The 25,978-nt window shown below is 48.4% G+C and overlaps 1 protein-coding gene and 1 long non-coding RNA gene across 2 annotated transcripts in view; both read right to left on the bottom strand.

The window, feature by feature from the left end:
• Window positions 1-810: 810 nt before the first annotated feature.
• Window positions 811-25,978, bottom strand: part of LOC107123424 (zinc finger protein 91-like) — a 35,605-nt gene continuing 10,437 nt past the window's right edge. Inside the window, exons 3-4 of the mRNA XM_015426671.1 lie at window positions 15,107-16,454; window positions 811-1,514 (exon numbers count right to left, since the gene is read on the bottom strand). Of these exons, the coding sequence (XP_015282157.1) occupies window positions 899-1,514; window positions 15,107-16,454 (1,964 nt within the window). The 3' untranslated portion in view covers window positions 811-898. The remainder of the gene's footprint in view (window positions 1,515-15,106; window positions 16,455-25,978) is intronic.
• Window positions 16,708-24,843, bottom strand: LOC107123425. Its single transcript, XR_001482949.1, has 3 exons — window positions 24,783-24,843; window positions 21,854-21,976; window positions 16,708-16,802 (listed from the first exon to the last, which is right to left on the bottom strand). It is a non-coding gene; the product is annotated as an uncharacterized LOC107123425 (long non-coding RNA).

Below are 25,978 nucleotides of genomic sequence, written 5' to 3'. Positions count from 1 at the left end.
AGGTCACCCAGCTGGCTGCATGTGACGGAAAAGTGGGGAATCAAACCTGGTTCCCCAGAGTAGAGTCCATTGCTCTTAACCACTACACCAAACGGGCTCTCTTGGGATCATTGAAAGTCTCACACTTGTTGTCCTTTAAATCTTCACTTTTAAGTATTAGCTTTCCTTATTGAAACATTTTCAGACAAGCTGCAATTAAAGGGTTGTCGTGTAATTGTCAGGAGAAGAATTTAATTGTTAATGTGCAATCTGGGGGCTTGTAATAAGCATTTGGTAACCTCTGTATAATACCTGTAAGTGGGCACTCTAAGTTTTTTGAGGACTGAGTTGTTGATCTGTACCAAAGCTCTTCTACAATTCAAACAACCTTCGTTTTGGAATCAGCTGATACAGCCTTTATTGGTATTATTAGGTCTTGTGATAATCTGTTTTATGAACAATGACATAAGATTCATTTGTTACAGTTTGAAATAGGTTGGTTCATCTTCGAGTCAAATTTATGAAAAGGGGCATTAAGCTCTATTTAATGAAGATCACGAACCCCACCCTTCACACAGAGTCTCAGAGTGGCTTACAATCTCCTTTCCCTTCCCCTCCTCACAACAGACACCCTGTGAGGTAGGTGGGGCTGAGAGAGCTCTTTCCAGAACTCCCCTTGAGAGAACAGCTCTGAAAGAACTGTGACTGACCCAAGGTCACAACAGCAGCTGCATGTGGAGGAGTGGGAAATCAAATCCAGTTCTCCCAGATTAGAGTTCACACTCTTAACCACTACACCAAACAGAACTTGATAAAGAATTTACAGATAAAACAGACTTGAAGAAGCTTTTTGGTTATCTGAAAAATGGCTTCGGCAATCAGGAAAATATATCAGAGAGGATGTTAAGGATTTGGCTGATCACAGTGTTTTCATATTTACAGTATTCACATGGTTGGCTTTATGATGCTCAACAAAATTTGGCCTTGTATAGAAACTTGCCCCACAGTACACACATTTGTAGGGCTTCTCTCCTCTATGGGTTTTCTGGTGTCTAACGAGATTGGACTTCAAGTTACACCTTTGCCCGCACTCCGAGCACTGATATGGTTTCTCTCCCGTGTGAGTCCTCTGATGTCTAAGAAGACGTGAACTACAAGTGAAGCTCTTGCCACAGTCCGAGCATTCATAGGGCTTCTCTCCCGTGTGGATTCTCTGATGCACGCGGAGCTGAGAACTCACACTGAAGAATTTGCCGCAGTCCGAGCACCAGTATGGCTTTTCTCCCGTGTGAGTTCTCTGGTGGGCAATAAGAATTGAACTCAAACGGAAGCTTTTCCCACAGTCCACACAGATGTATGGCTTCTCACCCGTATGGATCCTCTGATGGCTAAGGAGGTCCGAACTACAAGGGAAGCTCTTTCCACAGTCCACACAATTATATGGCTTCTCCCCTATGTGGATCCGCCGATGTCGAACGAGGTTTGAGCTGCATGTGAAGCTCTTCCCACAATCCACACAATTGTAGGCAGGTTTTCCTTTGTAGGTTTTTGGGCGTGCTTTGAGGCTAGGTCTCAAGCAGATGCTTTTAGGACAGTCCACATGTTTGTAAGGTTTCTCAACAGTGTGCGCTCTCTTGTGAGCGCCGAGGCTCGATCTCACCACGAAGCTTTCCCCACAATCCAAGCATTTGTATGGCCTCTCTCCTGTACGGGTCCTACTGTGTTTAATAAGTACGGGACTGAAGTGGCTCCCACAGTCGAAGCACCAGTATGACTTCTCTCCTGTGTGGATTTTCTCATCAGCCATGAGGTCGGAGGTGTTGCTGGAGGGCTTCCCACACCTGCTGCACATTACGTGCCCCTTCCCAGAGCTTTTGTCATTCAGCGCACGAAGAACTGTCTTACTTTGATTCCTTCCTGCAGGGATTTTCTCCTGTATTTCAGTTTTCACGTCTTCCGAAAACCCATCGTGCTCAGAAACTCGGAGAACTTCGCCGTCTGTTCTTCTTAACAATCCCCCAGGCGATTCTACTAGTTCAGTGCCTTCTGCGCTCAGAGTTTTTCCATCTTCTTCCTTTTCAGCCACCCACACTGGACCTGCCAAAACAAGGGGAGAATAAAGATAGGTGTGTGACGCCCATGGACATGCAGACAATTGAGTCTCCTATTCGCCGTTTTGTTTGAATAACAAAAATAGAAGCAAAAAAATGTTCCGACAATAACATGCTGGCAGAACAAAATCTGGGAATGCTTTATTTATGGGCGCACCTCTTATAACTCCTCAGCCGTGCAGTCAGAGAAATACCAAAAGTGGTTTCAGGCAGTATGGTTTCCTATTATTAACTATTTAGAAAATAAACAGTCCCAAAAAACTCACTATACAAGAAGCTGTTGTTCTTTTAACTGTCTGGTAGTTTAGTCTGTATAAATGTTTGACTTTTCTGTGATACTGTGGGAGTTATGTAAGAAAAGCTGTTTAATTGAGTCGGGAGTTGCTCTTTGTGTCTAATCTTGTCGTGATTCCGCTGTGAAAAATTAATAAAAACAAATATTAGGAAAAAAATATTCTCCGTTTGAGTTATCGGGTTCTCAGAGGAATGAATTTACTATAAGTTCCAGTGGGCTGAAAATATTACCGCACTGATTTGTCCACTGATGGATTCAGCTGACACAGTCAAAAAGGGGGGTCGATCTAGATGATTTCCATTTTCTAAGAAATCTGTAAGAAGTGGTAAACAATCTCTGGACTATACCACCGCAGACTGCATGTTTCAGTTTCACTGCCGTACAGACAAAGGGAAATGAATAACCTTCCCTGTAATTAGAAAACTACTAGCTCAAGAAAAAGGCTGGGCCAGAATCCTTCTCCATGGCATGCTGAGGTTCTACATCCAGTGAACTTTTCTGCTGGAGAAGCATTTGATCATATGACTCTCCATTACAGACTGAAGAGGCATTGCCTGGTCATGAACATAAGAGAAGCCAATGTTGGATCAGGCCAGTGATCCATCCAGTCCAACACTCTGCGTCACACAGTAGCCAAAACCCAGGTGCCGTCGGGAGGTCCACCGGAACTCCAGAAGCTCTCCCACTCTTGCCCCCAGATGCACCAATAAGATAGAGCATCACTGCCCCAGACAGTGACTTCCATCTATACCTAGTGGCTGATAGCCACTGATTGGCCTCTGTTCCATATGTTTATCCAGTCCCCTCTTGAAGCTATTGATCTAATTTGATTTATTACATTTCTACCCTGCCCTCCCGGCCGAGGCCAGCTCAGGGCAGTTTATATAAAACGACCTAAAATTTTACAATACACCTAAAATATATTACAATATTCATAAAATAGATTAACGACAGCAAATTAACAGTTAGACAAATCTAAAACCATTTAAGCCATCTCTCCCTTATATATAATTGAGTAAGACGCAGCGTAAGACTGAGCGGAGACAAAATGCGCTCCGTCAGCCATTGGCTGGCCAGCTGCCGCTTAAGGCTGCTGCCATGCCATTGGCTGGGAGGCGGGAGGCAAACGCTGTGTGCAAACGGTGCGGCGCCATTGGCGATGCGCCCCTCGCCGCCACCCCATTTCCCTCCTCCACCCACCCATCCACCCATCTAGTTGGAGCCCGCTGGCGGCCAAACTGACGGGAGAATCTTTTGCAGGCCCCCCTGCCTCCCCCTTCCTTCCTCTCTCTCTCTCCCCCACCCCAATTTCTTCCTTCCTTTCTCTCTCTCTCTCTCTTTTTCCTTCCTTCCTTCCTTCCTTCCTTCCTTCCTTCCTTCCTTCTTCCACCCAACCTACCTTTCTAGGCGCCCGTTGTCTCCGTCCACAACGGGCTTTGCTCCCTAGTGGATATAATAAAGTGGTAGTTTCAGTAATTTCAGTAATTTCACAGCGGTAGTTGTTACTCAAATCCTCTCCCTTCGCAGTCAGCTCTTTGATCTTCTTAGGTCATCTTAGGCGGCTGGCTCGGGCTGTAGTTAGAAATCCCAAAGGGGGGGCGGAGACAAGGCTCCCCGATCTCAAGCTGTCAGTTGTTAGTAGTGGGGGCGGCTCCAAAAGCCTGGTGGAAGAGCTCCGTGTTACAGGGCTATGTTTGCAGCCACTCCTGCCGCAGTGAATTCCACGTGTTAATGATTCTTTGGGCGAATAAATACTTCCTTTTATCTGTTCTAAGCCTACTGCTCATCAATTTCATGGAGTGCCCACGAGTTCTTATATTGTGAGGAACAGGGGGGGGGGAGTACTCCTTTCTCTATCTTCTCCATCCCACGCATAATTTTGTAAACCTCGATCATGTCACCCCTCAATTGTCGTTTTTCCACGCTGAAGAGCCCTAACCTCTTTAGACTTCCTTCATAGGGAAGGTCTTCCATCTCCTTAATCATTTTAGTTGCCCTTTTCTGCACTTTTCCCAATGCTATAAGAGAACTAGGCCCGCACTTATTGTAAGATCAGTTGGTTGTTGTGATACAGAGGCACGTATTATGTAGAATATTTTTAAAAGAGTAAATCCAAGATTTTGGCAGCTGAAGGGCAAACTATACATTCCATGGCAGCTGCAGTGAGCAGAAGCCTCCGTTGGAACTGGCAGCTGAAATGGACAAGTTGACAAATATATTAAAAGGAAAAATGGAAGAAGAATTTATGGGACCCTGGAGGGCGTTTTACGACTGGTTAAAACTTAAGTATTGAGAAAATAAGATTAAGTGAAGAATAATAAGAATGATAGTTGAAGTAGTTGTAACATTGTAATGAGAAGATATGCATGCAGAACGCTAAATTCGGATTTTTAATATCTCTGTATTTTTCTTTTCTACCTTCCATTCCCCTTCCCCCTTTTCTGTATATAAACTAATTTAAAAATTCAAAAAAAAAAAAAATGGCAGCCGCCCCCCCCCCAAGAAGGCGAGTCTCACCGTTGTATCCCAGCGATGCAACCTGAAGGGTGGAGCTGTTATCTGAGAGAATGCCAGATCCCTGTTCCAGCTCTGCCTGTTCCAGTTCAGGCTTTGAGACCACAGTGCCTCGTGTGCTAGAGAAGAGAAATTCAGAAGCATGAAAACCAAGTCATTCATCATCGCTCACGTTAATAATAATTAATAATGATCAGATGGCACTGTGTGTAGTATAGCCAGGAGATCCTAAGACTGTCTGGCAGCCAAGAGCTCTACTTCTTTAGCGTTATGCACCACTAGGTGGCGACCTAGACTTGTTTTTAAGGCAAGAGACGTTTCAGAGGTGGTTTGCCATTGTCTGCCTCTGCATCACGACCCTGGTATTCCTTGGAGGTCGCCCTTCCAAATACTACCCAAGGCCGACCCTGCTTAGCCTCTAACTCCTTGACTTCCTAGGCCTCTGAGACACATCCTGACCTCTCTCTGCCTCTGCTGGTGACTCCATGCCTCTTTGCTCCCCAAACAATCTCAACAACGATCAGTCCTAAGCGCTCAGTTTCTTTCCCTCCTTCCACACATAAACACAAACTGGGAGGGGCTGTGGCTCACTGGCAGAGCATCTGCTCGGCATGTAGAAGGTCCCAGGCTCACTCTCTAGCATCTCCAGTCAAAGGACAAGGTAGCAGGTGATGTGGAAGACCTCGGCCAGCCTGGGTAAACGCTGACTTTGACGGACTAAAGGTCTGATTCAGTTCCACCACAGTGAAGATCTTCTTCATCCAAGCCTCCCAGGAAACTCATCTTCACGCCAGCCCTAAGTATGCAGTTCCGCCACAAGGACTTGTCCAGCGCCTAGCACACAGCTGGAGCTCAGCAGAGCTTAAGTAAAGGTAAAGGTTCCCTTGCTCGAAAGCCAGTTGAGTCCGACTCTAGGGTTGCGGTGCTCATCTCCGTTTCAAAGCCGAAGAGCCGGCGCTGTCCGAAGACGTTTCCGTGGTCATGTGGCTGGCATGACTAAACACCAAGGCGCACGGAACGCTGTGACCTTCCCACCAAAGTGGTACCTATTTATCTACTTGCCATTTCTTGCTTTCGAACTGCTAGGTTGGCAGGAGCTGGAACTAGAGACGGGAGCTCACTCCGTCATGCGGCAACCCGGGTCTCGAACTGCTGAACTACCGACCTTCCACAGCCTGCAGTTCAGTGTCTTAACCACTTGAGCCACCGCTTAAGTACTTGTTGTTAAAATCAGAGAATCAAAGACTCAAGAACAGGCACACAAGACGGGAACTCTCCTGGGGCTCTGCCTCTGTGAAGGGGGTGGGTGGCCGGGTTCCTCCTGGCAACTGGCGGAGGATGGGGTGGGGGTGGGGGACTTATGGGGAGTAGGAGGGAGGCCCAGCTGATGTTGCAGCAATGTGCCTACATCACTGCCCATGGAACCTGGAGGTGACATCATCACACAGCGATGTGTGATGCTCTGGTATTGGGGGCAGAAGCGGAATTTGGCTTCTATCATAGAGTTTTACCCAAATACCAGAGTGTCACCCTGATGTCCCCAATGGGATGACATCACTTCCAAGTCGTGGAACAGCGGTCACTGGGTTTGTGGGGGTGTGTGTGGGGGGAGGTATCTGTGCATTTCCTGCATTGTGCAGGGGGCTGGACTAGATGATCCTGAAGGCCCCTTCCGATTCTATGATTCAAAGATTCTATGGAGACCAGAGGCCTCTCCCGCTGGGGGAAAGGGATTCTTTAAGGCCAATCCTGCACCTCTAGGCTGCACACACGCTTACACCTCCCAACCCCTTACCTGTTCCAGGTGTGCCGCATCCATCCTCCCCAGCCACCTGGACAAAAGGACACCGCAAACGGGCGGGGGGGGGGGAGAGTGAGAGAGAGAGGAGAGATTCTCGGATAGGAAGCGGCTCGGCGGGTGGATGACGCTTATGGCTGAGTGAGTGTGAGCTAGCTCACAGTTTTTTAGCCTCTGGCTCACACATTTTTGTCTTAGCTCAGGAAGGAGGGCTCCAGAGCAAACTGATTTATGCAGTAGACAAATCACTCGCTCACAACTTTAATGCCAGGAGCTCACAAGGTATAATTTTTGCTCACAAGACGCCACAGCTTAGAGGGAGCATTGGTGTTGACCCGCCCGTCCCCGGCCTGACCCGGCTCCGCCTCCTTCCCTTCGCCGCTGCCGGGATCCGTGTGGGCCCCCCCTCCTTTCTTTCCCGGATGCAAATGCGGCGGCCGCCGGGAGAGAAGCGCGGCCCTTTCCTACTCCAGAAGAGACTGAGCTCAACCCGCTCCTCCTTTGCACTCCTGGGCCCTCTGCTGGCCGCTCCGACGTCCCTTGCAACAAACGTCCAAACGTCTGGAGGCTGCCCTCCGAGCATGGGCAGAGTGCTTCTCCCCCATGCACGGATTCACGGAGGCAGATTCATGGGGAGGTGGTGGTGGTGGGGAAATCTATAGTCCCGACTCCCGATGTCTTTATTCGTTTGTAAAATGCTCCCCCGGGCTCCTGCTCTTCATGACCCCAACCCCTTTTCGTTTTGAGAAAAAGGGCTTAGGTCACAATGCCTCTGAGAATGTGCAGAATGAGTTGATTCCAAAGGGGACTATTTCCCCACCCCCCACCCCTGGGGGAAAAAATGACTTCTCCTTTACACTCACAACAACCCCCTAGATTGGAAGACTAAGGTTCACATTCTCACTCGGCCACGAAGGTTCCTGGCTCAGTCGCTTAAATCTTTCAGTCTAACCTGCTCCAGAGGGTCGTTGTGTAAAACAGGAGGTAGGGTTGCCAACAAAAGGCTTTGCTCCTACTTAAGGAATTCAACTGGAGTGCTCTTTACAAAAATTAGAGAAACATTTTCCTCGGTAAAGACTCGGGTGCTTGTATCTTTGAGAACTATCTTGTATTCGACATTAACTACCTTTCCCACTTCATACCAATGACCTCCGCTCCATTTCACACATGGGAAACGGTAGAACTGAGGGTGCCTTCTTGGCCTCCTCAAGAGAAGCCATTCCACCGTGTAGGAGCCACTACAGAGAAGACCCTGCTATGAACAGCCGTGGATCTGACCCATTTGCAGAGAGGCACCTTCAGAGGACTGTGAGGTAGGTGGGGCTGAGAGAGCTCTAAGAGAACTGCAAGTGACCCAAGGTCACACCAGCAGCTGCATGTGGGGGAGGAATCAAACCCGGGTTCTCCGAGATTAGAGTCCATGCTCCTAACCACTACACCAAACTGGCTTACCAACTTAACACAGTTAAGTTAGATTCAGGTATGAAGATTCAGATGGGCAACTGTGCTGGTCTGAAGCGACAGAACAAAATTTGCATCCGGTGGCACCTTTAAGACCAACAAAGTTTAATTCGGGGTATAAGCTTTCGTGTGCTTGCACACTGTATCTGAAGAAGTGTGCCAGGCCCTCCTGTCTTCCGCCATCCTCTGAAGTTGGCTCAATTTCATGTTCGTTGCATCAATGACACTGTCTAACCATCTCATCCTTTGCCGTCCCCATCTTCTTTGACCTTCAATGTAACAAACCTTAATTCATTTTAAAAGGTCTGGTTTATTGCGTACAAATCCCACCTCGAGAACTCACAGGTAAATTTGGCTGAGAAGTTGTCCAGGGCTTCCAGGAGTGGAGCTCGGGGCAACAACTCAGTGAGGGAGCCGGAGGGTCACCTCGGACAGCTGCCCTCTGAATTGAACAGACAAGGGTCTGTGACAGAAGGGCTTTGTTGGCGATACCCGGCACCTTGCATGGGCTGGGGAATGTAATCAGTAGGGGACTTCAGAATAGGGGCCATCTGAATAACCTGCTTAGCAGCGGCATTCATTACCATCTGGCGTTTCAGAGCAGTCTTCCGTTTCAGCCTGCTCACCACCACAGCTGCCAGGCACTGTGGGAACAGTGAAAATATCTGCGTGGCAAGCCCGGATAATTCACTGTTCTCCTGGCTGGACATTGGGAACCCAAAAGTATGGGTGTGCTGAGAGCACAAGTAGCATCTGCTGACTTCCTAAGCAGATGAAGTCATTTGGCCGAGAGCCCGGGAAGATAGGAAGAGTGCGTCGTTAGCATAACAACATCTGTTCTCATAGTGGAGTGATTTGATGTATAGGAGGGAGAAAGGAGTGAGTTTTTCTCTATATAAACGCTGCCCAGCCTGGCTGGGACACACAGCTTTCTGCAGACCTGTGTCCTGTCATTCCAATCTGGACCCTCATCACCCTTCAAGGCACTGGCTCGTGACCGAAACTGTGGCACCAGGTTGCTCAGCCAGCAAAGTTAAGTGAACCACGCAGTGAAACATGTGAGGCACAACAAACGTGACAGGAGTTATTATTACTGTTATTATTTATTGGACCTGTGGATCGCCCAGTCGCTCTGGGCGATGTACAATGACGATAAAAACATCAAACATCAAACACAGAATGAAACATCTGAATAACATTAATACCACAGATCTAAAAGACTCAGATGGCAAGTTCCAGGGCTATTTTTGGGCAGTAACGCACAGGAACGGAGTTCCAGCTGGCTCCCAAGTTGGCCACGCCCAGCAGGAACTCATAAGCATAATAGGCCACACCCAACAGCAGAAACTCATTAGGATTGGCTACATTAGAGGTGTGTGGCCTAACATGCAAAGGTGTTCCTGCTACAAGAAAGCCCTGGGTTTTGACAACAAACAAGGTAAACAGAATAACAAGCAAAAGGTGGGTGTGGCTGGATGACCACACTTCTGGTAACATGGGGGTGCGTCCTAACGTGCTAATAAGCTGTGCTGGCAGGGGTTTGGCCTATTATGCTAATGAGTTCCTGCTGTTGGGTGTGGCCTATTATGCTAATGAGTTCCTGCTGGGCTTTTTCTACAAAAAGAGCCCTGGCGCCGAGTTCCAATTATTTCCGACTGCGGACTGCCGACCCCTTCCTGGGTGTGTGGGGGGGGAGGGGCAGGGCGAGTACAGGGAGAAGAGGGTGCCAGCCAAGACGGTAGCCACCGCTGTCCTCAACCAAAAGCCGGGTGGAAGTCTCCGCCTTACAGGCCCTGCGAAATTGCATACGATCCCTCGGGGCCCTGATGGTGTTCGGCAGAGTTCCGCCAGGTTGGAGCCAGGACTAAAAAGGCCCTGGCCCTGGTTGAGGACAGCCAGATGTCTTTGGGGCTGGGAACTACCAGCAAATTGCTGTCCCAGGAACGTAACGCTCTCCTGGGGACATAGCAGAGGAGACAGCCCTGTAGATACATCGGTCCCTGACTGCTCAATGCCTTGAAGGTCAATACCAGAGCCTTGGACTTGACTCAGTACTCCACTGGGAGCCAGTAAAGCTGGCGCAGCACTGGATGTATGTGTGCTGTCCGTGATGTTCCCATCGGGATTCGCGCCACCGCATTCTGGATCAGCTGGCGCTTCTGGGTCAGTCTCAAGGGCAGGCCAGCACAGACCGAGTTACAGTAGTCTAGCCTGGAGGTAACACACTGCATAGATTAGCGTGGCTAGGTCAGGGTGCAACAGGAAAGGGCCAATTGCTGAGCCCGGCACAGATGGAAAAACTCCAGCCTGGCAATATGTGTGACTTGGGCCTCCATCTTCAAGGAGGCATCCAAGGTCCCTCCCAAACTCTTGACGAACTGTGCTGTGCTGGGGCGCCCCATCAAGAGTGGGAAATCTATGCCCCATTCCCAAAGGCCCCACCCCCAGCCACAGAACCTCCATCTTGATTGGATTCAGTCTCAACCTGCTCTGTTTCAGCCACCCAACCACAGCCCCCGGACTTGCGGCCAAATTCTTTGGGGTGGTATCCAGGCGGTGGTCCGATAAAAGATCCAGCTGGGTGTCATCAGCGTACTGGGACCCCCTAGCCCGAAACACCACATCAGCTGGGTGAGGGGATGCATGTATGCATGTTGCATAACATCGGGGAGAGAAGTGCCCCCTGAGGGGTATCTGGAGAACACATTATCTCCCAGCGCCACCCTCTGTCCCCGACCATGACGGAATGAAGTAAGCCACTGAGGGCCCAGTCCCTGAACTCTTACATCGGTGAGGCAGTGGGTCAAAAGATTGTAGTCAACCATGTTGAATGCTGCCATAAGATCTAATAACGAGAGCAGCGCCAACCCGCCTCGACCCAGCCCTCTGTGGAGATCATCTGTCAGGGCGACCGAAACCATCTCCGTCCCATGACCAGGGTCGAATCTGGACTGAAATGGGTCCAATGCTGATGTGTCGTCCAGGAAGCCCTGGAGCTGTTCAGCTACCGATCTCTCAGTTACCTTACCCAAGGATGATAAATTCGAAACTGGGTGGTAATTGGCAGGATCTGAAGGATCCACAGTTGTTGTTTTTAAGAGCAGTACGACCACGGCCTCCCTAAGACCCCCAGGATAGGCCCGCTTCCAGGGACAGATTTGGCAACATCCAGCAACGGGCCCTGATTCCTCTCATCTCCGGCTTTCACCAACCACGAGGGGCACAGACCAATGAGGCACATGGTTGGTCTGAAAGCACCCAGGAGCCTGTTGACACCAGCAGAGGAAAGCAGGTTGGAGGTATCAAAAACTGTATCCAAAGAGGCCAAGGGGCCTCCAGTCCACATACTGTATCAATACTGGTGGGTAGGTTGCTGCAGAGCGACAAGAAGAAGAGGAAGAGAAGGAGATTGGATTTATACCCCGCCCTTCACTCGGAGTCTCAGAGCGGCTTACAAACTCCTTTCCCTTCCCCTCCCCACAACAGTCACCCTGTGAGGTAGGTGGGGCTGAGAGAGCTCTGACAGGAACCGCTCTTTTTCCAGGACAGCTCTTATCAGAACTATGGCTTGCCCCAGGTCATCCAGCAGCTGCGAGTGGAGAAGCGGGGAATCAAACCCGGTTCTCCCAGATTAGAGTCCGCACACTTAACCACTACACCAAACTGGCTCTTTATCAGCAAGAAAGCTCGTGAATGCCCCACGGCTAACAGCCAAATTTCTACTATTTTGGCTCCCCCCTGTGAGGGATTTTAGGGAGCAGATCACCCTAAACAATTGTGCCAGATGTGAGCTAGTGGACGCAATGGAGGCAGAGAAGAAGAAGAGATTGGATTTATACCCCCGCCCTTCACTTGGAGTCTCAGAGCGGCTTACAAACTCCTTTTCCTTCCCCTCCCCTCCCCACAACAGACACCCTGTGAGGTGGGTGGGGCTGAGAGAACTCTGACAGAAACTGCTCTTTTTCAAGGACAGCTGTGCCAGAACTACAGCTTGCCCAAGGTCATCCAGCAAGTGCAAGTGGAGGAGTGGGGAATCAAATCCGGTTCTCCCAGATTAGAGTCTGCGCACTTAACCACTACACCAAACTGGCTCTCCTTCTTCGCTCTCCTTCACCACCACCTCACAGGATTTCATAAACGTCCTCTAAGATGCTCTTGTAGCTGTGTCGCAATCCTGCCACCAAATTTGCTCAGGTCATCTCAGTTCTTGTTTCATTCCCAAGTTCTGCAGTATACCCGGGGGATGATCTACGACGAGATCACAGAAGACATCGCGGAGCAACCTCATCGATGGCTTCAGAGAGACGGAAGTTCCAGTCCCCTATCGGCTCATCTAATGAGATGCCAGAAGGCATCGGATCCTGCAGAGCCAGTTTGGTGTAGTGGTTAAGGGTGCGGATTCTAATCTGGGAGAACCGGGCTGGATTCCCCCCTCCTCCACTTGCAGCTGCTGGATGACCTCGGGCAAGCCACAGTTCTGTCAGAGGTGTTCTTGAAAAGAGCAGTTTCTGTCAGAGCACTCTCAGCCACATCTACCTCACAGGGTGTCTGTTGTGGGAAGGGGAGGGGAAAGGAAAGGAGTTTGTAAGCCGCTCTGAGACTCCAAGTGAAGGGCGGGGTATAAATCCAATATCTTCTTCTGGAATCCAAATGGATCCATTCGTCTCCCCAGGTGAGCATAAATCAGCTTGCTGCCCAGGCCGGGGTGGGGGCGGGGGCAGTAGGAACACCCAGCCGGGCCTTTAAAACCAAATGGTCCAAACATGGCACTTCCCCCTTTGAAGTCAGATCAGCATCTACCCCCATACCAAAAATCAAGTCCAGTGTGTGGCCTGCTTGATGTGTGGGGCCCGATACAAAATGGGTGAGCCCCAGTGCTGCCATGGAAGACACCAGGTCTGGGGCCTGAATGGAGGCAACAGTCCCCTCGGCGTGGACATTGATAAAGAGAACTTTCACCCACTCTCCCAAAACGCTAGAACTCAAGGACATCCAATGAAGCTGATGGGCAGTAGATTCAAGGCCAAAACAAAAGATATTCCTTTACACCACAAGTGATGAAAATGTGGAATTCACTGTCAGAGGATATCATGATGGCTACAGGCACAGGTAGCTTTAAAAGGGGATCAGATAGATTCACAGAGGACAGGTCTATCAGTGGCCACTAGCCATGGTGACTATGGGGAACCTCCAGGTTCAGAAGCAGTAAACCTCTGAAGCCCAGAGCCAGGAGGCAACATCAGGGGAAGGCCTCGGCCTCTATGCCATTGCCGGATCTCCAGAGGAACTGGTTTTCCACTGTGTGAGACAGGAGGCTGGACTAGATGGACCACTGGTCTGATCCAGCAGGGCTCTTCTTATGAAGGCCTCGGCATCTATGCCCTGTTGCTGGCCATCCAGAGGAACTGGTTGTCCACTGTGTGAGACAGGATGCTGGACTAGATGGACCAGCCTGTGTTCCCTCCAAGCTGAGTTAGTATGAGCTAGCTCACAGTTTTTTAGCCTCCGGCTCACACATTTTCGTCTTAGCTCAGGAAGGAATGGCTCCAGAGCAAACTAATTGATGCAGCAGCCAAATCGCTCGCTCACAACTTTAATGCCAGTAGCTCACAAAGTAGAATTTTTACTCACAAGACTCCACAGCTTAGAGGGAGCATTGCGGACCACTGGTTTGATCTAGTGGGGCTCTTCTTATGTGCTCGTTGTGTTCAATAAATTTGGATTACAAAATTAGAGGACGATGGGGAAAAAAAAGAAGAAGTACAATATTAAACATGAGGATAAAGTTCCCCTTGCTCGAAAGCCAGTCGAATCCAACTCTAGGGTTGCAGTGCTCATCTCTGTTTCAAAGCCGAAGAGCCAGCGCTGTCTGAAGACATTTCCGTGGTCATGTGGCCGGCATGACTAAACACCAAGGCGCACGGAACGCTGTGACCTTCCCACTGAAGTGGTACCTATTTATCTACTCGCAATTTTTTTTTAAACTGATAAGAACAGATACTACACTTGATCTTAGCTAAAAGGCCGAGAATACTCGCAATTTCTTGCTTTTGAACTGCTAGGTTGGCAGGAGCTGGAACTAGAGACGGGAGCTCACTCCGTTATGCGGCACACTCTGGTCTCGAACTGCTGAACTACCGACCTTCCACAGCCTGCAGTTCAGCGTCTTAACCACTTGAGCCACCGCAGCTCCATATTAAACATGAAGACAACCTTAAATTCAACATTCACGACAACCTTTTTCAATTTCAATTTCAAGTGCCATTTTAAAGTATTCTGAGGAATGACGACGTGGGTGGCTCTCTGTCCACTACAGGCGGATCAAGTGGACAGACAGAGCAGGGAGAGCCTGTCCTGCAGATATTCAGGACATGGATTATGGAAAGGCTTTATAGGGGACAACCAGCACCTTGAATTGTACCTGGAAACTAATCAGGAGCCAAATAGGTCTAATATGAAGTGGTCTCTTCCAGATGGTGCTTCCAAGAAATCTTCTGTTTCATCTTTTTCACTGTGACCAAAGCAGCCATGCACTGTTTCAGCATGGCAAAAGCAGCACCAGGCAATTTTGACAAGGAATACCAAGGAGAGAGATTTCCAGACACTAGACCTTTACAGAGGTTCTTTCCTCTGGGGAGGTGGGGGGCAACTTAGATGTGAAATAAAGTCTTCAGAACTTACCAAAGATCTCACCACACTCTTAGCCATTATATATTTTTTTCACCCTTGTGTGACTAGTTGGACAGCTCAACCTTTGTTTTCTAAGAAAAGGAATGGTTTGTCAGCAACCTGGAATTTTAATGGGGTGTAATGTACATGTACTGACTGTAGAACACTTCACACTCTGAAAATGTATAAGGGTGCTCCTGCAGAAATTCTGTAATGAGAAGTACATTAGAAGCTCACACAAAAGCTCTTTCTACATTCTAAGCATTTATAAGGTTAGTTTCTCCCGTGTGGATTCTTTGATGGGAAGTGAGGGTGCCCTTCCGACTAAAGCTCTTTCCACAGTCTGAACAGTTATATGGTTTCTCCCCTGTGTGCATTCTTTGATGTAAGGTAAGGTCCGCAATCTGCCTGAAGCTTTTTTCACAGTCTGAGCACTTATATGGTTTCTCTCCTGTGTGGATTCTTTGATGGGAGATAAGCTTTCGATTTTGCCTGAAGTCCTTTCCACACACTGAACACTTATATGGTTTCTCTCCTGTGTGGATTCTTTGATGGTATTTAAAGTTTGAGCTGTCCCTGAAGCTCTTTCCACACTCTGAGCATTTATACGGTTTCACACCTGTGTGAATTCTTTGATGAAAAATAAGGTGTGATCTCTGACGGAAGCTCTTTCCGCACTCTATGCATGTATATGGTTTCTCTCCTGTGTGAATCCTTTGATGGGAAGTAAGATCTACACTCTGTCTGAAGCTCTTTCCGCACTCTGAGCATTTATATGGTTTCTCCCCTGTGTGGACTCTTTGATGGGCTGTAAGATTTCCACTGCAGACAAAGCTCTTTCCACACTCTGAGCATTTATATGGTTTCTCCCCTGCATGGACTGCTTGATGGGAAGCAAGTTTTCCACTCTCCCTGAATGTTTTTCCACACTCGGTGCATGTATATGGTTTGTCTGCTCTGTAGATTTTTTGCTGCTTAGTAAAGCTTGAGGTCACACTGAAGTTCTTTTCACAATCTGAACATCTATATCGTTTCTGCCTTGTGTGGATTCTTTGATGGGCTGTTTGTTTTTCACTCAATAGGAAGCTTTTTCCACAATCTGAACATGTATATGGTTTCTTCTCCGTATGCATTTTTCGATGGTAAACAAGGTAAGAACTGTTACTGAAGCTCTTTCCACACTCTGGGCAATTATATGGTTTCTCCCCTGTGTGGATTCTGTGATGGGCAGTAAGGTGAGCGCTCTGACTGAAGCTCTTTCCACACTCTGAGCATTTATATGGTTTCTTCCCTGTGTGGATTCTTTGGTGATAAATTAAGCTTGATTTCACCCTGAAGCTCTTTCCACACTCTGAGCATTTATATGGTTTCTCCCCTGTGTGGATTCTTCGATGGGCTGTAAGATTTCCACTGCATGTGAAGTTCTTTCCACAGTCTGGGCATTTATACGGTTTCTCCCCTGTGTGGATTCTTTGATGGGAAGTAAGGCCTGAGCTCTGACTGAAGCTCTTTCCACAGTCTGTGCATGTGTATGGCTTCTCCCCTGTGTGAATTCGCTGATGGGAAGTGAGTTCCGCACTCTGCTTGAAGCTTTTCCCACACTCTGAGCATGGATATGGTTTTTCCTCTGCGTGGCTTCTTTGATGTTGTACAAGGCTGCCTTGCCTTCTGAAGCTCTTTCCACACTGTGAACATGTGTGTGGTTTCTCCTGTGTGAGCAGAGTTTCCTGTAAGATAAGGTTTGTCATACACTCTGACTCTTCCAACGCCTTTTCCTGATTTTGCATTCTCTGATGTGAGATAAGGCTTGATTTCCGAGCAAAGAATTTTGCACATTGAGTGAAGCTACTACTTTTGTTTCCTTTACTAATTTGGTCTTAGACTGCAATTTCATGGAAATCAGCACCTTCAGAAGTTTCTTGGTCCACTTTGATTTTGCTTTATTCCCTCTTTTCCGTTCTTCTCCCCTCCTGCCCTGTTGGAATGAACAAAAAAACCTGGTGAGGGAGAAACAGAGCCTCTGGGTAAAAGGAAAGCAGCAGTCTTATGCTAGAATGTGGTCTTTTCCTGTGCCTTATCTGTAAACATTTCTCAGGGAAAGTCAGTAGGAGAACAGAAGCAGGTTACTTTTTGACCATGGAACAAGGAAGGTAACATACTCTCAAAGCTACCTTTTGCTGAGTCCAAGGTCAGTCTTGTCTACTCTGACTGGCAGTGGTTCTTGAGGGTCTCAGGCAGAGGTCTTTCACATCAACTCTCAACTGATGCTATTGACTGGAGACTGAACCAGAAACCTGCTGAATGCAAAGCAGATGATCCACCCCTGGTCCAGCACAATCTCAGAGGGAAGATCTCTCTTAGACCTCCCCAATTCATAAGAACATAAGAAGAGCCCTATTGGATCAGACCAATAGCCCATCTAGTCCAGCAACCTGTCTCACACAGGTGCCAAACAGTTCCTCTGGACGGCCAACAAGAGGGCATAGAGGCTGAGGCCTTCATAAGAACATAAGAGGAGCCCTGTTGGATCAGACCAATAGTCCATCCAGTCCAGCAACCTGTCTCACACAGGTGCCAAACAGTTCCTCTGGACGGCCAACAAGAGGGCATAGAGGCTGAGCCCTGCTGGATCAGACCAATAGTCCAGCTAGTCCAGCATCCTGTCTCACACAGGGGCCAAACAGTTGCTCTCGATGGCCAACAACAGGGCATAGAGGCCGAGGCCTTCATAAGAAGAGCCCTGCTGGATCAAACCAATAGTCCATCTAGTCCAACATCCTGTCTCACACAATGGCCAACCTGTTCCTCCAGATAGCCAACAACAGGGAATAGAGGCTGAGGCCTTCCACTGATGTTGCCTCTTGGCTCTGGGATTCAGAGAATTAATGTCTCTGAATGTGGAGGTTCCCCTCAGTCACCATGGCTAGTAGCCATTGATAGACTTCTCCTCCATTAATCTATGCAATCCCCTTTGAAAGCTGTGTATTGAAAGCCATTTATTATGCTGATTATGACCACTGGGTCTGTCAAGGTCCAAATTTCTAAATTACTTAGAAAATCAGGTAATGCTGAAGGTAACTTTCAGCTGTTACACACACTTTCTGTGTTGTAGCCAATCCCATTTTCCTCCTCCAGGGTGACAGATGTGTGATGGTCTCTTTACAGAGACCCTTCAGTAACCCCTGATGGGAGCTGCATTGGAAGGATGCAGATTTGGTTGCCGCAGGCTGTCTCCTGGCTTGTCTTGGGAGGAATTCTCAGAGCATCTTCCCTATGAGGAAAGACCGAAGAGTCTGAGAAATTTCAGTTTAGAAAAGAGACAACGAAGGGGAGATATGAGAGAGGTTTATACAATTAGGCATGGGGTGGAGAGTGTTGACAAAGAGAACTGTTCTCCCTTTCCCAAAAGTTTAGAACTGAAGGGTATCCAATGAAGCTGATGGGCAGTAGGTTCGGGAAGGACAAAAGGAAATACCACTTTACACGGAGAGTGATTAAAATGTGAAATTCGCTGCCAGAGGATGGAATGATGGCCATGGGAATAAACAGCTTTAAAAGTTGGTTTGATAGATTCATGGAGGATAAGTCTATCAGTGGCTACTAGAAACTTATTAACAAAACTAGAATGGTGCCCAAAGAAAACCTGTTGCAATACACACCCAAAAGAGACAATAACAGAACACCACTAGTGGTCACATACAGCTCTTAACTCACAACAGTTCAACGTATCATCAGTAATTTACAACCTCTACTGGATAATGGCAGTTCTCTTTCACAAGTTCGGGGGGGGGGGAATCTTTTTTTGTGCACGGACAGCCCCCCAGTCTCAAACTTCTCCTCACCCACAATAATACAACATCTCATGTGAACATAGACACTGGTACCAGAGCTTGCAATAAACCCAGATGCCAACCTTCTTGCCACATACACCCAGACAACACAGTCACCGGACCTGACAACATCAACTACACCATTTCAGGCTCATTGCACTTGCTCATCTTCTAACACTAAGTATGTCATTTAATGCCAACAACGCCCTTCAGTTCTCTACATAGGGCAAACAAGTCAAACTCTATGCCAAAGGATAAATGGACACAAAATTGACACCAACAATAACAAAACTGAGGAACCTGTAGAACATTTCAACCTCCCAGGACATTCAGTGGGGGGGCCACAAAGTAGCTGTTTTATTGCAAAGGAATTTCAGTAACAGACTAGAACGGGAGAGCGCTGAGTTACAAGATATTGCAACACTCAGGACAATTGAACCTCCAGGGCTTAACAGAGATATCGGTTTCTTATGTCACTACACATACTAAGTCACGCAGTTCTCACATCTGTTTGTAAACTCTTTTATTATGCTGTATGCTAATCTGCTGCTATTCACAGGTTTTACCAATTGCCTTCATCCAGTCTCACTATATATTTACTGCTCAGTTGTTATTGTTATTATTATTATTATTATTCATTTATTAATGGCCTAATCCCCACGACCGTGGGCCTCTAGGCAATATACAACATTTTAAAATCATAAAGACATATAAAAGCCCTATCCAGCATTATACAATAATTAAAAGCAAGTGGCAAACATTTCTGCAGTTCCTTCGCATCTGGTCTGTGAGTGTTTCACATGCCTGGGGAGGTGGGGGCAGGCTCCACAAGGAACCGAGCCCAGGTAGGGTGCCAACCATGATGTCAACTGTTGCTGTCCTCAACCGAACGCCTGGCAGAACACCTCTGCCTTGCAGGCTCTGCGGAATTGAATAAGATCCTGCCTCACACAGTGGCCAACCAGAACAAAGTTTGAGTCCGGTGGCACCTTTAAGACCAACACAGTTTTAACTTTAAGACCAACACAGCATAAGCTTTTGTGTGCATGCACACTTCCTCAGATGCAATGTAACATCTGGTCTGATCCAGCAGGGCTCTTCTGATGTCCTTATGTCTCCATTCAAAGTACTGTTCATCACCCACAAAGCCAGTTTGGTGTAGCGGTTAAGTGTGCGGACTCTAATTTGGGAGAACTGGGTTTGATTCCCCACTCTTCCACTTGCACCTGCTGGATGACCCTGGGCAAATGTCAGGTTCAATAGAGCAGTTGCAGTCCACAATGATTCATAAGAATAGATTGCTTTATTACAAGTCACTATTGATACACTTCCACGGTCATTGTCAGGAATGAAACTCAGAGCCAAGCATGGACAGATATAGACAGTTCAAACAAACAGGGTTGGCCAATGAATACAGTTTGTGCTCAGCAGAAATTCAAGTGGGACAAAATCAAGGCGGGAGATAGCTCCTAGCTGTTTGAGTCACACCAGCCAGATTTGGAATGGCTCCAGCAGCAGTTCTCAAAGGCTTATCAACTACAAAGGTAGCATAACCTTCCAAAGCCAAAACAAACGTCACAGCAGAACTGAGAGGAAATGAACAGAGAAATGCAGGCTAGACCCCCCACACACCATACAGCAGAGTTAAAAAAAAAAAACCCACAAGAAAAAAAATCGCAGTTTACTGACAGCAAGCCATAGTTCTGGCACAGCTGATCTCTCAAGGACACCCACCTCACAGGGTGTCTGTTGTAGGGAGGGGAAGGAGTTTGTAAGGCGCTCTGAGACTCCGAGTGAAGGGCGGGGTATAAATCCGATCTCCTCTTCCTCTTCTGAGCCAAGGACCGACATACCAGTGGGACCCCCATCTCCTGCACCACCACAGCGTTGCTCGTCTTGAGCAAGGCCTTCTAGGGGTACCTCCCTGCAAATGGGTAAGATCAGCAACTGCCAATTCACACGCTGTCTCTGTGGTGGCTCCCACTCTGTGGAACGGCCTGCTGGGGGAGGCTCCCATAGTACTATCATTCCACAAAATGTCCAGAAGAGGGCACTCTTTGTGTGTGTGTGTGTGTGTGTGTGTGTGTGTGTGTGTGTGTGTTTTGCATTTGTGTGGGTGCGTGCACGCCTGGAAGACATGGCGACCTCTCCCAAAACACTAGAATTCGAGGGCAACCAATGAAACAGTACGTTCAGGGCAGAAAGACTACTCTACACGGAGAGTGATTAAAATGTGGAATTCGCTGCCAGAGGATGGCCACAGGAATAAACAGCTTTCAAAGGGGATTAGATAGATTCATGGAGGAGAAGTCTATCAGTGGCTACCAGCCTTGGTGACTGAGGGGAACTTCCACATTCAGAGGCACTAAGCCTCTGAATCCCAGAGCCGGGAGGCCACATCAGGGGAAGGCCTCGGCTTCTCTGCCCTGTTGTTGGGCCTCCAGAGGACCTGGCTGGCCACTGAGTGATACAGGATGCTGGACTAGACGGACCACTGGTCTGATCCAGCAGGGCTCTTCTTATATTCTTAGACTGACCCTTCTCTCCCTAACCTAACTATCAGTCTTCCAAACCCCAGTTGTTGGAGCTAACAATCTCCCTATCTCAACTCTTGACCAGTATTTAGCTCCTATTGGCCAATGTGGAACACTGCCCTAATTGGTTCCTGTCTCTGGGGTTTAAGTGAATGCTTGCTTTCTTTGCTTAGCCGGGCTATTTCCACATTCCTCCTGGGCTGAAGAAGAAGAAGAGATTGGATTTATACCCCGCCCTTCACTACCCAAAGGTGTCTCACAGCGGCTTACAAACTCCTTTCCCTTCCCCTCCCCACAACAGACACCCTGTGAGGTAGGTGGGGCTGAGAGAGTTCTGACAGAAACTGCTCTTTTTCCAGAACAGCTCTGACAGAACTATGGCTTGCCCAAGGTCATCCAGCAGGTGCAAGTGGAGGAGTGGGGAATCAAACCCGGTTCTCCCAGATTAAGAGTCCGCTTAACCACTACACCACTTAACCACTTCACCAAACTGGTTCAAAGACTTACACACTTGAAATCAAATGCATCCTGAAGGTACAGCTTAGACTAGAACTTGACATCTTTCCCATGCAGAATTCTTGCCAAAACATAAGAGCAGCCCAGAAACTGCAGGCTGACTCTAGAGAAGGAGATCGAGTAGCAGGGCACAACCAGAATCCTACCTGGCCGGGAGTCACCTCTGTCATTCTCCCACATGGTCCCCCAGAAGAACAGTCTCTGCCTTGGATCGGATAGCACCTTTTTTGCTCTGGGGAAATCAGCAGCCCCTTCGATCGCCCCTGAAACTGCAGACAAGGAGAGAGGAGCGGGATTAGGACAGGAAAAAGGCAGACACACATGGGAAGGGACAGGACGTTTTGAGACTGCTTTCAGAAAAGGGTTGGGCACTTGGAGAGGAAAGATTTTTACGGAAGCCTTTCGAATATTCTGTTCACTGGAGCTCTCAGCCTCAAAGGCCCTCACCGATTCTTCTTGCTTCATATCACAGACGCTTCAAGAGGGAGCTGGATAAACATCTGGAGCAGAGGTCCATCAGTGGCTATTAGCCACGAAGTATAGATGGAACATTATGCCCAGGGGAGTGGTGCTCTCTGTCTTCTTGGTGCTTGGGGGGCCACAGTGGGAGGGCTTCTGGAGTTCTGGCCCTGCTGGTGGACCTCCTAATGGCACCTGGGTTTTGGCCACTGTGTGACACAGAGTGTTGGACTAGATGGGCCATTGGCCTGATCCGACATGGCCTCTCTTGTGTTCTTATCATCTGCCTGGCTTAAGAGGAAGGCTTCTGCCACAGCTGCTATGTGGGAACTGGCCTCCAGCCCACACTCTCTGGCCCAGCTCTCTATCCATTCAATCCTGTACTATTTCACCATCTTCCCTAACCCAAACATCTTAACATCTTTTATGGCAGCTTTAAAACCTTTGCCGTTGCTGCGGCTTCCTGAATTATTGTGATTATACTCAATGCCTTTACCCCCTCAGCCTATTTGTGTGGCTACTGATGACTTTGATAGATGATGCAAGTTCTGTTAAGACTGTATGACTGTCCCAGATAATATTCTGTTTTGCTTCTCTGTTTACTCAAAATCTATTCTCTTTCCCCAACTTTTATCTCTCAGTAGGTAAAGGTAAAACAAATTATAGGGCATATTCAGAATATTCTAGGTAGAAAACAAGGCATGCCTTTTAATTAGAATCACAGAATCATAGAGCTGGAAGGGGCCAGATATGCCATCAACCCCCTGCTCAATGCAGGACCAACCTAGAGCATCCCTGACAAGGGTTTCTTCTGCTTAAAGACTGCCAGTGAGGGGGAGCTCACCACCTCCCTAGGCAGCTGATCCCAAAAGTATGCCAAAGAGTACAGTCTTATAAGTAAAATTATCAACTGTGCTTTGCATGGTGTTAAAGCAACAACATAACTGAAGATCAAAGTTTTGAGTCCAGCGGCACCTTTAAGATTCATTCAAAGTATGAGCTTTCGTGTGCATGCACACTTGCTATATCTCAATTTTCCCAAAAACCTTCTGCATGTACGCCTCCCAAAAGTTGAGGGAAGGGAGAGAAATGTTACAATTTTTTCATTGGTACAACATTTCATGAATTTTTATGTCTCTCCTACAGATGTAGGCATTTAAAAGAAAACTAACATGGGGAGTTGTTGTTGTTTTGCCCCTAAGGCCTGGTTTCCCACTTCTGAAGAGCCTCATTTTGGAGCTCTTTGCTCTCGACTCGCGGTTTGGTCGTCCAACACTCTGTGTCACACAGTGGCCAAAAATACCAGGTGCCATCAGGAGGTCAAGCAGTGGTGCCAGTACACTAGAAGCCCTCCCACTGTTGCCCCCCCCCAAGCACCAAGAAGACAGAGCATCACTTGCCCCAGACTGAGAGTTCCTATCTATACCTTGTGACTAATAGCCACTGATGGACTTCTGCTCCATATGTTTATCTAATCCCCTCTTGAAGCCATCCATGCTCGTAGCCGCAGCCGCCACCTCCTGTGGCAGTGAGTTCCATGTATTAATCACTCTTTGGGTGAAGAAGTGCTTCCTTTTATCTGTTCTAACCTGACTGCTCAGCAATTTCTCGAGTTCTCGTATTGTGAGAAAGGGAGAAAAGTACTGTGTGCAGTTCTGGTCGCCACAACCTTAAAAAGGATATTATAGCTTTGGAAAAAGTGCAGAAAAGGGCAACTCGAATGATAAAAGGGTTGGAACACTTTCCCTATGAGGAAAGGTTAAAGCGCTTAGGGCTCTTTAGCTTGGAGAAACGACGGCTGAGGGGTGACATGATCGAGGTTTACAAGATTATGCATGGGAAAGAGCAGGTAGAGAAAGAGGTACTTTTCTCCCTTTCTCACAATACAAGAACTCATGGGCACTCCATGAAACTGCTGAGCGGTCGGGTTAGAACGGATAAGAGGAAGTACTTCTTCAGACAGAGTGTTGGACTGGATGGGCTTTTGGCCTGATCCAACATTGGTGTCTCTTATGTTCTTATTTCTCTTATGTACTTATTTGGCATTCCAATATTAGCACTCCAATACTGCATTGCAATACGAATATGGCATTCCAACGTTACTCTTTCAGCATTACAATAACAGGCGTTTTATTCTCAGCCCCTTTCCTAATAATCCCTCCCGCAGGGTTTGCCTTTTCCACCGCTCCTGCGTGCCTGACACTTTCACTGAGCTCCCCGCTACGACCCCAAGATCTTTTTCCTTCTCAGCCTCAGCGAGTTCAGACCCCCATTAGCCTAGACTTGAAGCTGGGGCTTTTGGTCCCAAGGTGCATCACCTTAGACTTCCCATTACCAGCACTGAGCTTCATTTCCTCACCCCCGAGAACGCCCATCCAGCCTCTCTCCACTCCTCCTTCCACCCACCTTGCGAACCCAAATCATTCGCCAGGCCTCCGCAATGCAGGGGAAGGGGCTGGATCCGCCGGCAGCCGTGTGCAAAAGAGCCCCCAAAGGAGGAGCGCCGGACGGAGCATCCCCCGAAGCTTTGCAATGAAGCAGCTCTCCCGGATCGGGGCCGCCTGCGACCTGCCTCCTCTTACCTCCCCCCCAGCCCCGGGATCCGCTTTAACTCACCCGCCAGGGAGGAGCGGAGCGCGCTTGGCACCCGTGAGAAAAACAAAGGCCGCTTTCCCACGTGCGGACTCCCGGCAGGAAGGAAGCGACCTCTCCACCCCCTTTCCCGGCGGCTTCTCTAGGATCTCGGGCTCGCTCCCTTTAACCATTCCGGCCTGGGCGATGCGAAAGGGGGGTTGGAGCCGTGGAGATCAGAAAACCCGAAGCACAGACCGCGCAGTCCCTTTTCTTCGGGACCCAACCCAATGAGGCACAGCAGCATACTTCCAGCCACTTGCCATGGGAAGCCGATATGATTCCCATGATGGGAACAGAGGGTGAGAAAACAGGAAACCCCCGCAGGCTGCTTGGAAACGGATCTGGTTTGAGCGAGTGCATCTTTGGGGGTCTGTGCCTCCGGACACACCCTTAAACACAACCGCCCTGCAGTACCTCCCCGTTAGCTGGGCACAAGAGCCCACTTTTGAGCACTGTCCTCAGTCCTGGGGTGCTCCGATTGGGCTGATCCAAAGAAAGAGAAGTTCTCTTCCCTTCCCGGGTGGGGATTTGTCTACCGGCCAATCACGCACTCCCCAGCCCTCCCACAGACATGCATCCTCCTCCGCACACACCGTACTTGGCTCAGGTGTATTTATTTATTTATTTATTTATTTTATTTGTTAAATTTATACCCCGCCCTCCCCCGAAGGGCTCAGGGCAGCTTACAAGGCAAGAAACTTGCTCATAAAAACATCAGATAGTTTAGTAAATTTAAACATAATATAAAATTTAAAAACCCAATCCAACAATAAAATGCTCAAACTAAACAGCATCCCTTCAAAAGTATCAGAGAGGACAAACCACACACCAAACAGTCCCCGGTAGGCATTGCATAGTAGATGTTAAGCAGATGTTCCTCCTACCCTCCTAGGGCCCTCACCCCCCACATTGATGTTAATATAGGGGGGGGGCGGCGGCCCCTAATCGAAAGCCTGGTGGAAGAGCTCCGTCTTACAGGCCCTGCGGAACCGCACCAGGTCCCGCAGGGCCCGGATCTCCTCCGGGAGCTCATTCCACCAGGTAGGGGCCGCCACCGAGAAAGCCCTAGCCCTCGTGACGGCCAATTTAGCATCCTTGGTGTACCACATCAATCCCCTCCGAAGACACCTGGGGAAAGGAAAGGTGTGCCTACGGGTTGCCAGCCTCTAGGCGGTAGC

Source organism: Gekko japonicus, unplaced genomic scaffold (genome assembly GCF_001447785.1).
Source record: "Gekko japonicus isolate JY-2015 unplaced genomic scaffold, Gekko_japonicus_V1.1 scaffold2302, whole genome shotgun sequence".
NCBI classification, from domain to species: Eukaryota; Metazoa; Chordata; class Lepidosauria; order Squamata; family Gekkonidae; genus Gekko; species Gekko japonicus.
The sequence above is the reverse complement of the archived record's forward strand: the minus strand, read 5'-3'. Positions and strand labels throughout refer to the sequence as shown.